We start from the raw sequence: 17,495 nt of genomic DNA on the forward strand, positions 1-17,495 counted from the left end.
TTACCGGAGGTATATACAGGGGTGATACCGAGTTAATGTGCAGGGGTGAAGGTTAGTTGAGGTCATATGTACATGTAGGTAGTGGTGAAGTGACTATGCATAGATAATACACAGAGTAGCAGCACTGTACAAAATAAATGGAGGGGGGGGGTCAATGTAAATAGTCCGGTGGCCATTTTATTAATTGTTCAGCAGTCTTGTGGCTTGGGGGTAGAAGCTGTTAAGGAGCCTTTTGGACCTGGACTTGGCGCTCCGGTACCGCTTGCCGTGTGGAGCAGAGAAAACAGTCTATGACTTGGGTGACTGGAGTCTCTGACAATTTTTTTGGGCCTTCCTCTGACCGCCTGGTATATAGATCCTGGATGGCAGGAAGCTTGGCCCCAGTGATGTACTGGGCCATACGTACTACCCTCTATATAGCGCCTTACGGTCAGATGCCGAGCAGTTGCCATACCAGGCGGTGATGCAACAGGTCAGGATGCTCTCAATGGTGCAGCTGTATAACTTTTTCTCCTGAGGGGGAAAAGGTATTGTGCCCTCTTAACGACTGATTGAACTATGATAGTTTGTTGGTGATGTGGACACCAAGGAACTTGAAACTCTCGACCCGCTCCACTACAGCCCCGCCGATGTTAATMGGGGCCTGTTCCTGTAGTTCACGATCAGCTCCTTTGTCTTGATCACGTTGCGGGAGAGGTTGTTGTCCTGGCACCACACGGCCAGGTCTCTGACCTCCTCCCTATAGGCTGTCTCATCGTTGTCGGTGACCAGGCCTACCACTTGTGTCGTCAGCAAACTTAATGATGGTGTTGGAGTCGTGCCTGGCCATGCAGTCGTGGGTGCACAGGAAGTACATGAGGGGACTAAGCATGCACCCCTGAGGGGCCCCAGTGTTGAGGATCAGCGTGGCAGATGTGTTGTTGCCTACTCTTGCCACCTGGGGGCGGCCTGTCAGGAAGTCCAGGATCCAGAAGGATGTGTTTACTCCCAGGGTACTTAGCTTAATGATGAGCTTTATGGGAACTATGGGCTGTAGTCAATGAACAGCATTCTCACACAGGTGTTCCTTTTGTCCAGGTGGGAAAGAGCAGTGTGGAGTGCGATTGCTTTGGTCTGTGGATCTGTTGTGGCGGTATGTAGTGGGTGTAGGGTTTCTGGCATGATGGTGTTGATGTGAGCCATGACCAGCCTTTCAAAGCACTTCATCGTTACTGACGTGAGTGCTACGGGGCGGTAATCCGTTAGGCAGGTTACCTTAGTGTTCTTGGGCACAGGGACTATGGTGGTCTGTTTGTAACATGTAGGTATTAGACTCGGACAGGTTGAAAATGTCATTGAACACACTTGCCAGTTGGTCAGCGCATGCTCAGAGTACACGTCCTGGTTATCCGTCCGGSCCTGTGGCTTTGTGAATGTTGACCTGTTTTTAAGGTCTTGTTCACATCGGCTACGGAGAACGTCATCATACAGTCATCCGGAATAGTTGGTGCTCTCATGCATGCTTCAGTGTTGCTTGCCTCGAAGCGAGCGTGTAAGGCATTTAGCTCGTTTGGTAAGCTCTAGTCACTGGGCAGCTCATGGTTGAGTTTCCCTTTTGTAGTCCATAATATTTCTCAAGCCCTGCCACAGGGGGGTGGCAGGTAGCCTACTGGTTAGAGCGTTGGGCCAGTAACTGAAAGGTTGCTAGATCGAATCCCCAAGCTGACAAGGTAAAAATCTGAACCTAATTCTACTTTGACGTTAAGGGTTATTGTGTATAGGCCAGTGACACAAATCCTCAGTTTAAAATCTTTGAAACYATCTTTGTGTTCGTCTTAGTTCTTCCGATGCACAGAGAAGCCAGCTCTATTTTATCCGCGTCGTCGCCCAGCCACGTCTCGGTGAAACATTAGATATTACAGATTTTAAAGACCCGTTGGTAGGATAGTCTTAATCGTAGATCGTCCTGTTTGTTTTCCGTTGTCTGCACGTTGGCCAATAATACGGAGGGAAGTGGTGGTTTACCCCCCCCTCCCCTTTTCCTCAGTCTTTTCTTCACGCTGATGACAGGGATTTGGGCCTTGTCTTGAAAAAACAATATATCCTTTGTGTCGGACTCATTGACTCATTGATTGTAGTCCACCTGTTGCCAATTCTATTGTTTGGACATGATTTCGAAACACGCCTCTGTACACAAGGTCCCCAAGTTGACAGTGTATGTCAGAGTAGAAACTATACCATGAAGTTACAGGAACTGTCCGTAGTTCTCAGAGAGATAATTATGTTGAGGTGTGTGTGTGTGCACACAAACAAACACACACAAACAAACAAAAGTATGTGGACAACCCTTCAAATTAGTGGATTCGGTTATTTCAGCCACACTCATTGCTGACAAGTGTATAAAATCGAGCACACCGCCATGCAATCTCCATAGACAAACAAGTAGAATGGCCTTACTGAAGAGCTCAGTGACTTTCAACGTGGCACCGTCATAGGATGCCACCTTTCCAACAAGTCAGTTTGTAAATTTTCTGCCCTGCTAGAGCTGCCCCGGTCAACTGTAAGTGCTGTTACTGTGAAGTGGAAATGTTTAGCAGCGGCTCAGCCGCGAAGGTGTAGTCCACACAAGCTCACAGAACGGGACCGCCGAGTGCTGAAGCGTGTAAGAATGGTATGTCCTCGGTTGCAACACTCACCACTGAGTTCCAAACTGCCTCTGGAAGCAACTACAGCACAAGTACTGTTCTTCAGGAGCTTCATTAAACGGGTTTCCATGGTCGAGCAGCCGCGCACGAGCCTAAGATCACCATGCGTAATGCCAAGCGTCGGCTGGGGTGGTGTAAAGCTCGCCGCTATTGGATTCTGGAACAGTGAACACAGGTTCTCTGGAGTGATGATTCCATTTTCACCATCTGGCAGTCCGGTGGACAAATCTGGATTTGGCAGGTGCCAGGAGAACGCTACCTGCCCCAATGCATAGTGCCAACTGTAAAGTTTGATGGAGGAGGAATAATGGTCTGGGGCTGTTTTTCATGGTTCGGGCTAGGCCCCTTAGTTCCAGTGAAGGGAAATCTTAACGCTACAGCATACAATAACATTTCTAGATGGTTCTGTGATTCCAATTTTGTGGCAACAGTTTGAGGAAGGCCCTTTCCTGTTTCAGCATGAATATGTAGTTGTGGTGATCAGGGCCAGATCTACATATGGCATCGCCCTCGGCCTGTCTGTTTTGATCCCTGTCTGGCATCGCCCTCGGCCTGTCTGTTTTGATCCTCGCTGGCTCGCCTCGGGCCTGCATCTGTTTGTGATCCCGTCGATTCCGGCCATGTACCCTCACAGGCTGTTGTTTTGAACCTGTCTGCATCTGCCCTCAGAGCCGTGTTCTGATTATTGATCACTGTCTGGCAGTGCTCGGTGTTGTTTGATCCTGTCTGGACTACTCAGCGCCCTTTCAAAGAGCTGTGCTGTTTGCCATTCACTGTCTGGCACTACGCCTCTACTCACCACACCTTTAACACCGACTAGGTCCGTATGTTGTGATCCCTCCTGGGCATCCGCCTCTGACCATGTCTGTTTTGATGCCGCTGTTCTGGCATCCGCCCTCGGCTGTTCCTGTTTTTGATCCTGTCTGGCATGGCCTCCGGTCTGCTGTTTTGATCCCTGCCTTGCGTCCCAAATGACAACTTGTTCTATATCCAGTGCACTACTTTAGACCAGGGGTCCATAGAGCTCTGTAAAGGAAAGAGGGCGGCATTTGTGACCTAACTTCTCTCCTCCCTGGTGCTGCCGCTACATGTGTGGATTACTGGCCACGTGTTCAAGTATAGTGTGCGCTTTTCTCTCTCTGTCTCTCTCTCTCTGCGTGTCGGTCCGGTCTGCGCGTCGGTCCGGTCTGCGCGTCGGTCCGGTCTGCGCGCCGGTCCGGTCTGCGCGTCGGTCCGGTCTGCGTTCCTTCTAGGAACTCTGCCTAGAAGGCCAGCATCCCGGAGTCGCCTCTTCACTGTTGACGTTGAGACTGGTGTTTTGCGGGTACTATTTTTAATGAATCTGCCAGTTGAGGACTGGTGAGGCATCTGTTTCTCAAACTAGACACTATAATGTACTTGTCCTCTTACTCAGTTGTGCACCGGGGCCTCCCACTCCTCTTTCTATTCTGGTTAGAGCCAGTTTGCGCAGTTCTGTGAAGGGAGTAGTACACAGCGTTGTACGAGATCTTCAGTTAATTGGCAATTTCTCGCATGGAATAGCCTTCGTTTCTCAGAACAAGACTAGACTGATGCGTTTCAGGCCATTTTGAGCCTGTAACCCACAAATGCTGATGCTCCAGATATTCAACTAGTCTAAAGGACAGTTTTATTGCTTCTTTTATTGCTTCTTTTGCAAAAGGGTTTTCTAATGATCAATTAGCCTTTTAAAATGATCAACTTGGATTAGCTAACACAACGTGCCATTGGAACACAAGAGTGATGGTTGCTGATAATGGACCTCTGTACACCTATGTAGATATTCCATGAAGAATCTGCCGTTTCCAGCTACAATAGTCATTTACAACGTTAACCATGTCTACACTGTATTTCTGATCAATTTGATGTTATTTTAATGGACCGATTGTGCTTTTCTTTCAAAAGGACATTTCTAAGTGACCCCAAACGTTACACCACCGTTCAAACTGTAAAAAATATAAGATGTCAAACTATATTCAGCTATGCATGCGGTTTGCTAACCTGCTAGATGTCAGCTATGCATGCGGTTTGCTAACCTGCTAGCTAAGTGGCTAGATGTCAGCTATGCATGTGGTTTGCTAACCTGCTAGCTAAGTGGCTAGATGTCAGCTATGCATGTGTTGCTAACCTGCTAGCTAAGTGGCTAGGTGTCAGCTATGCATGCGGTTTGCTAACCTGCTAGCTAAGTGGCTAGATGTCAGCTATGCATGGTTTGCTAACCTGCTAGCTAAGTGGCTAGGTGTCAGCTATGCATGTGTTGCTAACCTGCTAGCTAAGTGGCTAGATGTCAGCTATGCATGTGTTTGCTAACCTGCTAGCTAAGTGGCTAGATGTCAGCTATGCATTGGTTTGCTAACCTGCTAGCTAAGTGGCTAGATGTCAGCTATGCATGGTTTGCTAACCTGCTAGCTAAGTGCTAGATGTCAGCTATGCATGTGGTTGCTAACCTGCTAGCTAAGTGGCTAGATGTCAGCTATGCATGTGGTTTGCTAACCTGCTACTAAGTGGCTAGATGTCAGCTATTGCATGGTTTGCTAACCTGCTAGCTAAGTGGCTAGATGTCAGCTATGCATGTGGTTTGCTAACCTGCTAGCTAAGTGGCTAGTGTCAGCTATGCATGCGGTTTGCTAACCTGCTAGCTAAGTGGCTAGATGTCAGCTATGCATGCTGCGTTTGCTAACCTGCTAGCTAAGTGGCTAGGTGTCAGCTATGCATGTGGTTTGCTAACCTGCTAGCTAAGTGGCTAGATGTCAGCTATGCATGTGTTTGCTAACCTGCTAGCTAAGTGCTAGATGTCAGCATGCATGTGTTTGCTAACCTGCTAGCTAAGTGCTAGATGTCAGCTATGCATGCGGTTTGCTAACCTGCTAGCTAAGTGCTAGATGTCAGCTATGCATCGGTTGCTAACCTGCTAGCTAAGTGGCTAGATGTCAGCTATGCATGTGGTTTCTAACCTCTAGCTAAGTGGCTAGATGTCAGCTATGCATGCGGTTTGCTAACCTGCTAGCTAAGTGGCTAGGTGTCAGCTATGCATGCGGTTTGCTAACCTGCTAGCTAAGTGGCTAGTGTCAGCTATGCATGCGTTGCTAACCTGCTAGCTAAGTGGCTAGATGTCGCTATGCATGTGGTTTGCTAACCTGCTAGCTAAGTGGCTAGATGTCAGCTATGCATGCGGTTTGCTAACCTGCTAGCTAAGTGCTAGGTGTCAGCTATGCATGTGGTTTGCTAACCTGCTAGCTAAGTGGCTAGATGTCGCTATGCATGTGGGTTGCTAACCTGCTAGCTAATGGCTAGATGTCAGGCTATCATGCGGTTTGCTAACCTGCTAGCTAAGTGGCTAGGGTCAGCTATGCATGCGGTTTGCTAACCTGCTAGCTAAGTGGCTAGGTGTCAGCTATGCATGCGGTTTGCTAACCTGCTAGCTAAGTGGCTAGATGTCAGCTATGCATGGGTTGCTAACCTGCTAGCTAAGTGGCTAGATGTCAGCTATGCATGGGTTTGCTAACCTGCTAGCTAAGTGGCTAGATGTCAGCTATGCATGGGTTTGCTAACCTGCTAGCTAAGTGGCTAGGTGTCAGCTATGCATGTGGTTGCTAACCTGCTAGCTAAGTGGCTAGATGTCAGCTATGCATGCGGTTTGCTAACCTGCTAGCTAAGTGGCTAGATGTCAGCTATGCATGCGGTTTGCTAACCTGCTAGCTAAGTGGCTAGATGTCAGCTATGCATTGGTTTGCTAACCTGCTAGCTAAGTGGCTAGTGTCAGCTATGCATTGGTTTGCTAACCTGCTAGCTAAGTGGCTAGATGTCAAGCTATGCATGCGGTTTGCTAACCTGCTAGCTAAGTGGCTAGATGTCAGCTATGCATGCGGTTTGCTAACCTGCTAGCTAAGTGGCTAGGTGTCAGCTATGCATGTGGTTTGCTAACCTGCTAGCTAAGTGGCTAGGTGTCAGCTATGCATGTGGTTTGCTAACCTGCTAGCTAAGTGGCTAGGTGTCCAGATCAAGCTTCATTGTTTCAACAGAGACATTCAATCCCCTCCTGGATCAAAATCCCCGTTGCCTAAATTGTTTTGCGATTTTTCTTTTTTTTTATATAAAAAATACTATTGCACCTTGTGTACACATTGGATAATACCATATGCCTCAGTATGATATAGAAACTCTGGATACTGCCCAACCCTACTCGTCAGTGTAGCCTAGTGATGGGTTGTTCGCAAATGGACTGCTCTTTTGAACACATCTTTTAGGTGAGCGGAATCGCATTGGTTAATTTGCATACTGGTTAGTCTACTTTGGCCGCGATCTGCAGATAAATGATGATAAACGATCAATCAAGATGTTGACAGAGCCTCATTCTGTTGAAGATGTAGAATCCTCATTGCAGGAACGATAGGTTGTGGAGAGAGAGCCTCATTCTGCTGGGCCACACATGACAAAAGAAAACAGATTGAAGAGTATGAAAGCTAATGTCATGATACTTATGTGGTAGTGTTAAAGATATTGCTTTACTGTAGGCCTACTGATTTGTTTAGTGTCAATGATGGAGTAGCCATGGAGCGATGGAGTAGCTGACATCTGTTTAGAGAAGCCCCAGTTTAACACCTGCTTCATTCATTAATCATACCTGTTTGTCTATTCGTGGTCGCCTGACTTTGTGCACCCACACTTTTTATACAATCTGCGTGGGGTCTGGCAGGCCTCCAGCAGGCCAAAAATGTGCATGTGTCTGCTCAAACGGTCAGAAACAGACTCCATGAGGGTGGTATGAGGGCCCGACATCCACAGCTGGGGGTTGTGCTTACAGCCCAACACCGTGCAGGACGTTTGGCATTTGCCAGAGAACACCAAGATTGGCAAATTCGCCACTGGCGCCCTGTGCTCTTCACAGATGAAAGCAGGTTCACACTGAGCACATGAGCACGTGACAGACGTGACAGAGTCTGGAGATGCCGTGGAGAACGTTCTGCTGCCTGCAACATCCTCCAGCATGACCGGTTTGGCGGTGGGTCAGTCATGGTGTGGGGTGGCATTTCTTTGGGGGGGCCGCACAGCCCTCCATGTGCTCGCCAGAGGTAGCCTGACTGCCATTAGGTACCGAGATGAGATCCTCAGACCCCTTGTGAGACCATATGCTGACACATGCACATGTGGCCTGCTGGAGGTCATTTTGCAGGGCTCTGGCAGTGCTCCTCCTTGCACAAAGGCGGAYGTAGCGGTCCTGCTGCTGGGTTGTTGCCCTCCTACGGCCTCCTCCACGTCTCCTGATGTACTGGCCTGTCTCCTGGTAGCGCCTCCATGCTCTGGACACTACGCTGACAGACACAGCAAACCTTCTTGCCACAGCTCACATTGATGTGCCATCCTGGATGAGCTGCACTACCTGAGCCACTTGTGTGGGTTGTAGACTCCGTCTCATGCTACCACTAGAGTGAAAGCACCGCCAGCATTCAAAAGTGACCAAAACATCAGCCAGGAAGCATAGGAACTGAGAAGTGGTCTGTGGTCACCACCTGCAGAACCATTCCTTTATTGGGGGTGTCTTGCTAATTGCCTATAATTTCCACCTTTTGTCTATTCCATTTGCACAACAGCATGTGAAATGTATTGTCAATCAGTGTTGCTTCCTAAGTGGACAGTTTGATTTCACAGAAGTGTGATTGACTTGGAGTTACATTGTGTTCCCTTTATTTTTTTGAGCAGTGTAGTTAGTGTGCAGGTGAAAACTATGATCACATATTAATGTCACTTAAATCCACTTCAATCAGTGTAGATGTTAAAGAAGGATTTTTAAGCTTTGAGACTAGGGATTGTGTATGTGGATTGGATTGTGTATGTGTCCCATTCAGAGGGTGAATGGGCAAGACAAAAGATTTAAGTGCCTTTTTTGAACAGCGTACGGTAGTAGGTGCCAGGCGCAGAAGTTTGTCAAGAACTGCGACACTGCTGGGTTTTCAGTTTCCTGTGTGCATCAAGAATGGTCCACCACCCAAAAGGACATCCAGCTAACTTGACGCAACTGTAGGAAGCATTAGAGTCAACATGGGCCGGCATCCCTATGGAACGCTTTCCATATTAGGAAAGTGTTCTTAATGTTTTGTCGCAAATAAAAGTCTTGGGTGAGGAAGTTGATCATCTGGAAGCTTAAAACCACCGTTGACTTTATTCAATCAGTTTTATTTTGACTTTTTAATAATGTCTTCGGTGGGGTAATTGGTTTAATTAATTAAGAGATATTTAATTAATTATCGAGAATAAAAAAATAACTTTCGCAGCCATGAAGAGGTTTATTCTACCTGTAAGATTTATGGGAATATTCTTCCATTTGATTAGATCTGCTTTCATATTGTGAAGTAATGGAATGAATTATATTTTATTTGTTTGTCACTTATTAACCATCCTAAGTATTTATGTTTTGTAAGATTGCTGTAGATCATAAATTATTTCTAAATTTTTCTATGTACATTTTATAACCTGAGATTTTAGCATATTCTGGGTGTTCCAAGAAAAATGTGCATGTGAAAATCATAACTGGCACGCAGATGGGTAGATATGGTAAGAATGGAGAAGGTTTCCGATCCCTGGTGAAGCCAGTTTACCGGCAACTTCAGGGGTTTAAAGGCAGAATCTCTGAAGGCCAGCAGCAGCTGGAGGAGAAGGAGTCAGGAAGAGGTTTTTCTCTTCTGGTTAGGCTATATTGATCTCTGGCTCCCTCTTGTGTCATTTGTGTGTCATAATTATTTAATCACGGTGTGCTTAAAGCATCAGACAAGCACAGTAGCATATATATATATATGTGTATATATATATATATATATATATATATATATATATATGTATGTTGATTTTATTAACACAGAGTGTCTATATGGGGGAAAGAACAGACTGATCTCGGGTGACCAAGATTTTTTTTGTTGTTGCCGGAGACAGCCCTAGTACATGTCTACCTCCATTTCCTGGTGCTCATCCACTCAGTACTTATGTGTGTGTGTGTATATAGATAGCAAAGTTATTGTTCTTCTGTGTTATTTCTCCTGTTATATTTTTCTCTTTGCGTTGTTGGGAAAGGACCGTCACTGTTAGTCTGTTTACGAAGCGACAAACTTGAATTCATATTTTTCCCAGTCATTTTGAATTGTAAATATGACAACTGATTTTTACCGATCTGGGAGGTGAAGTCGAATTGAATAATGTTGATGTGTATTTTGGATCAGAATGTACCAGAGGCCACAACTATAGCTCGTTCCAGAAACTCCTTGGCTGGCTACTTTTTTCTATTTGTCTCGCCACTCTGTACGTACGGAAAACACTGTCTAGTATTATTGACATCCTTACCGTTGTTTTTGTAGGTCCATGATGACTGTGCTGGGCCGTAGCTAGTCACGCGGTGGGAGGGAGGGCGGCCAAGATGGCGGCCGCACCACCAGCACAATGCACCATGGCCAAACCTGGGACAGACCGAGATGGAGCCATGGTCGCGAAGAAGGTATGCTATACATTTCCTTTATAGACTATTTATAAACCCATCGACTTTTCCCACATTTTGTTGTGTTACAGCCTGAATTTAAAATGGATTAAATTGAGAGAGAAAAGTCAATGGCCTAAAACACAATGCCCCATAATGTCAAAGTAGAATTATGTCTCTCTAAATTTTTACTAATTAATACAAATTTAAAAGCTGAAATGTCTTGAGTCAATTAGTATTCAACCCCTTTGTTATGGCCAAAATAAGTTCAGGAGTACAAATATTCTTAACAATAATAGTCTTTAACACGATGTTTGAATGACTTCCTCATCTCTGTACCCCACACATACAACTATCTGTAAGGTCCCTCAGTCGAGCAGTGAATTTCAAACACAGATTCAACCACAAAGTCCAGGGAGGTTTTCCAATGCCTCGCAAAGAAGTGCACAGATTGGTAGATGGGTAAAACATTTAAAAAGCAGACATTGAATATCCCTTTGAGCCTGGGTGAAGTTATAAATTACACTTTGGATGGTGTATCAATACACCCAGTCACTACAAAGATACAGGCGTCCTTCCTGACTCAGTTGCCGGAGAGGAAGGAAACCGCTCAGGGATTTCATCATGAGGCCAATGGTGACTTTAAAACAGCTACAGAGTTTAATGGTTGTGATTGGAGAACAATGAGTATGGATCAACAACATTATAGTTACTCCACAATACTAACCTAATTGACAGTGTTAAGAAGGAAGCCTGTACAGAATAAAAAATATTGTCCTGCTGAAATGTGAATTAATCAGACTGACCCAGATTTTCCTCTAGGGATTTTGCCTGTGCTTAGCGCCGTTTCTTTTTCATCCTGAAAAACTCCCCAGTCCTTAACGATTACAAGCATACCCATAACATGATGCCGCCACCTCTACGCTTGAAAATATGGAGAGTGGTACTGTTGTATTGGGTTTGCCCCGAACATAACACTTTGTATTCAGGACAAAAAGTGCGATTTGCTTTGCCACATTTTTTTTGCAGTAGTACTTTAGTGCCTTATTGCAAAGTACTGTGGAGTTTTTCATGATAAAAAAGAAACGGAATGGAGCTAAGCACAGGAAAAATCCTAGAGGAAAACCTGGGTCATCCTGAGATGATGAATTCAACTTTTAGCAGGACAATAACCTAAAACGCAAGGCCATATCTACACTGGAGTTACATACCAAGAAGACGGTGAATGTTCCTGACTGGCCAAGTTACAGTTTTGACTTAAATCGGCTTGAAAATCTACGGCAAGACCTGAAAAAATGGTTGTCTAGCAATGATCAACAACCAATTTGACAGAGATTTGAAGTAAGTTTTAAAGAACAATGGGCAAATGTTGCACAATCCAGGTGTGGAAAACCTATTCGAGACTTGCCCAGAAAGATTCACAACTGTAATCGCTGCCAAAGGTGATTCTAACGTGTATTGACTCAGGTGTTCATGTATGAAGTGCCCTTGTTCCTTAGGTACTTTTCCCCTTGTCCCTTTCCACTTCCCCCCCCTGGCCTCTACCACCCTAGGCACTTCTCCTTTTCTGAATGGGCGTAGGTTCTGGATAGGACACGTGTAAATCATTTAAAAGTTAACATTACAATAAGTCAAATTTTTTTTATTGGCCTTAACTCTTAATTGTTTCTTTTTCCTTTTCTCCAGAACAAAGATAAGATTTCCCCGTTCACCAAGACTCTGAAGCTGGACCGGAGTAAGTTGTTGGGGGTTAAGGAAGGAAAACCACCCAAGTCTTCCATGAAACGCAAACTGTCCTTCGCCATGAGCCCCCCTTGCAACGAGGAGAGACACTCGGACACAGGTACGACCCACGAGCTACTCACCTGGTTGCTACGTAACTGTGTGTGAGAAGACGATGGGATATCGTTATTATTTTCCATAAATATCCCATTGTGCCGTTTTCATGAATAGTGTATATATAATTAAACGTTAAGGCCAGAGGGGTGTGGTATATGGCCAGTATACCACGGCTAGGGGCTGTTCTTATGCATGACGCAACGTGGTTACAGCCCTTAGTCGTGGTATATTGGCCATATACCACATTCCCACACAGGTTATCGTATATACATGTTATCCTGTGTACAGGTAGTATATACACATGTTATCCTATGTACAGGTAGTATATACACATGTTATCCTATGTACAGGTAGTATATACATGTTATACTACAGTTCATTTGGAAAGTGTTCAGACTCCTTCACTATTTCCACATTTTGTTACGTTACAGACTTGTTCTAAAATGGATTAAATAGTTTTGTTCACTCATCTATCTACACACAATACCCCTTAATGACATCACAATACCCCTTAATGACATCACAATACCCCATAATGACATCACAATACCCCATAATGACATCACAATACCCCATAATGACATCACAATACCCCATAATGACAAAAAAAACATATCACATTTTACATCAGTATTCAGACCCTTTACTCAGTATTTTGTTGAAACACCTTTGGCAGCGATTACAGCCTCGAGTCTTCTTGGGTATGACGCTACAAGCTTGGCACACTTGTATTTGGGGAGTTTCTCCCATTCTCCTCTGCAGATCCTCTCAAGCTCTGTCATGTTGGGAGAGATGTTAGATCGGGTTAAATTCGGCGCAGGTGTTCCTTCTAAAAAAAAATCCCGACACTGATCAAATTTCAGGTCTACTGCGCGCAAACTGGAACATCTTGTAAAAATCTACTCAACTTCTTCCAGTGCACGTTTTACTGTGAACACTGAGGCTGTACCCGCTTTAAGTTACAGTTTTACTGTGAACACTGAGGCTGTACCCGCTTTAAGTTACAGTTTTACTGTGAACACTGAGGCTGTACCCCCTTTAAGTTACAGTTTTAACAGTGGCCAAGTAGCCTACTGTGGCTATTTGATCATAATGTAGGACGTCCAGTGTGGCCTACCATTTAAAAACAATGGAGAAAATGCAGCCCATCACATTTTAACATGGAAATAGCTGTTCTATCATTAATGTACAGCAGCAGCCAATGTGTGGGTGTTCAATGTAGACCTACATTCCATGAGACTTTCGAGAGAGAGAAAAAACACATGCAGGGCTTGACATTAACCTGTTTATCCACTTGTCCTTTAGACAAGGAGGGGACTGAAAAGGTTGTGTTTGATGCAGGTAACCACTTTATAAAACGCAGTATTGTTCCCATACCGTTATTACAGGGAATCAGACAAATTATGCTACTTTCTGCCTATTGGCTACTTAGCTTATTCAAGCCTGTCTCAAAATACAACACTAACTAGCAAAGGATATGAACAAGATGTGCACACTTGGCTACATGCAACTCTTGCTTTGATCTCAAAATGAGCTCAATGAAAGCCTCCCATTTTGCCATTCAAGTGCATAGGTTATAGTCAACGGTGTACATGTCAGAGGCCGTACGTCTGTGAGCTGAAGCGCAGCGAGAATTTTCWAAAATTTCACAATCAGGTGTCTACATGATAAATGGTTAAAAAGCAACAAATGTGAAGTTTTTTTTTGGAACGGCCTAGTCAAAATCCAGACCTAATCCCAACTGAGATGTTGTGGCAGGACTTGAAACGACCAGTTCATGCTTTAAAACCCACAAATGTTGCTGAGTTAAAGCAGTTCTGCATGGAAGAGTGGGCCAAAATTCCCCTCCACGGCGATGTGTGAGACTGATCAACGACTACAGGACGTGTTTGGTGGGAGTCATTACAGCTAAAGGTGGTACAACCAGTCATTGAGTGTAAAAGGGGGCACTTACTTTTTTCACACAGGGGCATTTGGTGTTACATAATTTTTTGTTTATGAAATAAGTATTGTAATTGTTATTTGTTCACTCAGGTTCGCTTTATCTGATTAACATTCAGTATCAAAAATATGCAAAAGTTGAGAAAAGGGGAAAATACTATTTCACGGGACTGTAGGAGCTACCGAATGTCATTTTTTTTTGTGTGAGTTTGGACATTTTTACAAGCGAATTTTGAACGAGAGACATTGTGCAAATGAACACCGTTTTTTACGGATGTTTGTCTGAAGGAAGAACCGTAATGGAGAGGGGGGAAAAATGCAAGGAAATCAAGATGGTTACAGCTATACAAATAACTCATCCGATGGGGCTTTTGACTTCTCAAACATGGCAGAAAGATAACACAATATGATGCCCCGCGTCACCTTATTAATTCAGCCACTGTAGGGAGAAGAACTGTGTGATGCTTGGCTTGGGTTCTTTTTGTTGTGCCCAGCCAATGCACATGTACAAACGGACTAGTCAAAGCAAAGAAACGTCACTTGCCTGTTCGGCCAGCCACATTCTACCAAATAGTTTAGTTACTGGCCCATCGCTCTTAACCGCTGGGCTACCTGCTGCCCCGTCCCTACTCTTAACCGCTGGGCTACCTGCTGCCCCATCCCTACTCTTAACCGCTGGGCTACCTGCTGCCCCGTCCCTACTCTTAACCGCTAGGCTACCTGCTGCCCCGTCCCTACTCTTAACCGCTAGGCTACCTGCTGCCCCGTCCCTACTCTTAACCGCTGGCTACATGCTGCCCCGTCCCTACTCTTAACCGCTGGCTACCTGCTGCCCCGTCCCTTACGCTTAACCGCTGGGCTACCTGCTGCCCCGTCCCTACTCTTAACCGCTGGGCTACCTCTAGCTAACATGGGAGCGTTTGAGTTGAACAGGCTGCTATGCTAGTTGTGGTGTTTTTGGATAAAGAGAAGCAACAGCCCACACCACCCTGGATTCCACTGTCCCACGTAGTGGGCTGTTGCTGTGCCGTATTACCGCCACACCGGTAGTCCTGAGTCATGACCGCAGTAAAATCCATATACCTTTTGAGTCACAGTAATCTCTCCTCTTATGCACTCTGGACTAATGAACATTGCGTCCTAATGTCCTGGTACGCAGTCCAGAGAGCAAAGAGACGAGAGTGAGTACCAGCCATTAGGACCCGGCGGTCGTTAGTCCGGAGTGCTTAAATAGACCATGGCTAACAGCCGTCGGGTCCTAATGGCCTGGGACTCAGTTCAGAGAGCATAAGAGACGAGAGGTGAGTACCAGGCCATTAGGACCCGGCGGTCGTTAGTCCGGAGTGCTTAAATAGACGATGGCTAACAGCCGTCGGTCCTAATGCCTGGTACTCAGTCCAGAGAGCATAAGAGACGAGAGGGTGAGTACCAGGCCATTAGCACCCGACGGTTGTTAGTCCGGAGTGCTTAATAGACGATCGCTAACAGCCGTCGGGTCCTAATGGCCTGGTACTCAGCACTAACGACCGCCGGCCTAATGGCCTGGTACTCAGCACTAACGACCGCGGGTGCTAATGGCCTGGTACTCAGCACTAACGACCGCCGGGTCCTAATGGCCTGTACTCAGCACTAACGACCGCCGGGTGCTAATGGCCTGGTACTCAGCACTAACGACCGCCGGTCCTAATGGCTGGTACTCAGCACTAACGACCGCCGTGCTAATGGCCTGGTACTCAGCACTAACGACCGCCGGGTCCTAATGGCCTGGTACTCAGCACTAACGACCGCCGGTGCTAATGGCCTGGTACTCAGCACTAACGACCGCCGCGGTCCTAATGGCCTGGTACTCAGCACATTCCGACTCATATTCTGTTCTTTGAAAAACGTTTTCTTCGTATCATAATGTTCTTTTAGACCTGACCTAAATAAATTAATTGATTTATTGTGATGGTTTATACTTTATAAAAATATGTATGATCCATATCAGAGTGGACAAACAATAACCGACTACAGCACGTCATGGCCGCCGCAGCCCTTCTCATCACTGTTTGTGTGTTTCGTGTGAAGGAGCGTTTTTGCGAGAAAGATCGGCGTGCTTTAATGCTGTGCTGTGCTTTCTGCCTGCTTTCCTTTCCCTCCCTCTTCCCTCCCTCTCCCCCCCCCCCTCCTTTCTTCTCTTTCCCTTCCTGCTCCTCTACTCTCCTCCCTTTTCCTCCTCCACCCCCCCCCCCCCCCCCCCCCTCCCGTGTATCTGCTCTGCCCAGTAGATGAGTCAGTCCCAGACCAGTCCACTGAGTCGTGGGGAGAGTCTGAGGGGAGGTTAGTGACTCCCTGCAGGATGTTCTCAGCAGGTAACTGTCTCTGCAGCGCCGGCCTGGGTCCTCTAGACATGGTGTTGTGTGTATGTAGGGTGTCTTGTCTTAGTGACTTCAGCAGCATGTAGGCCACACCATCTGCTGTGCGGTAAACACACACACACACATGCACGTGTGTTGTGTGTCTTGTCCTGGATCAGCCCGGTCCTGCAACTCGGTCACATCCAAGTTTTATCACGTCAGTTCTACAGGCACATGCTGCTGTGCTACACTGTAAACACACATGAGCATGTGCCCTCTCCTCCCTGCCTGCTCTCTCTGGCATCATCCTGCATCTCCTCCTGTCTGCCTGCTCTCTCTGGCATCATCCTGCATCTCCTCCCTGCCTGTTCTCTCTGCATCATCCTGCATCTCCTCCTGTCTGCCTGTTCTCTTGGCATCATCCTGCATCTCCTCCCTGCCTGTTCTCCTGGCATCATCCTGCATCTCCTCCCTGCCTGCCTGTTCTCTCTGGCATCATCCTGCATCTCCTCCCTGCCTGTTCTCTCTGGCATCACTGCATCTCCTCCCTGCCTGTTCTCTCTGGCTTCATCCTGCATCTCCTCCCTCTGCCTGTTCTCTCTGGCATCATCCTGCATCTCCTCCCTGCTGTTCTCTCTGGCATCATCCTGCATCTCCTCCCTGCCTGTTCTCTCTGGCTTCATCCTGCATCTCCTCCCTGTCTGTTCTCTCTGGCTTCATCCTGCATCTCCTCCCTGCCTGTTTCTCTCTGGCTTCATCCTGCATCTCCTCCCTGTCTGCCTGCTCTCTCTGGCTTCATCCTGCATCTCCTCCCTGTCTGCCTGCTCTCTCTGGCTTCATCCGGCATCTCCTCCTGTCTGCCTGTTCTCTCTGGCTTCATCCGGCATCTCCTCCCTGTCTGCCTGTTCTCTCTGGCTTCATCCGGCATCTCCTCCCTGGCTGCCTGTTCTCTCTGGCTTCATCCGGCATCTCCTCCCTGTCTGCCTGTTCTCTCTGGCTTCATCCGGCATCTCCTCCCTGTCTGCCTGTTCTCTCTGGCTTCATCCGGCATCTCCTCCCTGCCTGCCTGCTCTCTCTGGCTTCATCCGGCATCTCCTCCCTGCCTGCCTGCTCTCTCTGGCTTCATCCGGCATCTCCCTGTCCTCCCTGCCTGCTCTCTCTGGCTTGCTAGCTAGCTCACGTCATACAGGTCTGTATGTTGTTGACGTGATCGTA

The 17,495-nt window shown here is 46.6% G+C and overlaps 1 protein-coding gene across 2 annotated transcripts in view; it reads left to right on the top strand.

Moving 5' to 3' along the window:
• Window positions 1-16,470, top strand: part of LOC139024529 (ankyrin repeat domain-containing protein 12-like) — a 36,544-nt gene extending 20,074 nt beyond the window's left edge. Inside the window, exons 3-5 of one of the 2 annotated variants that reach the window (XM_070439389.1) lie at window positions 10,049-10,185; window positions 11,851-12,007; window positions 16,212-16,470. In XM_070439389.1, the coding sequence (XP_070295490.1) occupies window positions 10,108-10,185; window positions 11,851-12,007; window positions 16,212-16,387 (411 nt within the window). In that variant the 5' untranslated portion in view covers window positions 10,049-10,107 and the 3' untranslated portion in view covers window positions 16,388-16,470. The remainder of the gene's footprint in view (window positions 1-10,048; window positions 10,186-11,850; window positions 12,008-16,211) is intronic. The other variant, XM_070439388.1, reaches the window with a different exon arrangement.
• Window positions 16,471-17,495: the final 1,025 nt, after the last annotated feature.

This window comes from Salvelinus sp. IW2-2015, unplaced genomic scaffold (assembly GCF_002910315.2).
Source record: "Salvelinus sp. IW2-2015 unplaced genomic scaffold, ASM291031v2 Un_scaffold1613, whole genome shotgun sequence".
Classification (NCBI taxonomy): Eukaryota; Metazoa; Chordata; class Actinopteri; order Salmoniformes; family Salmonidae; genus Salvelinus; species Salvelinus sp. IW2-2015.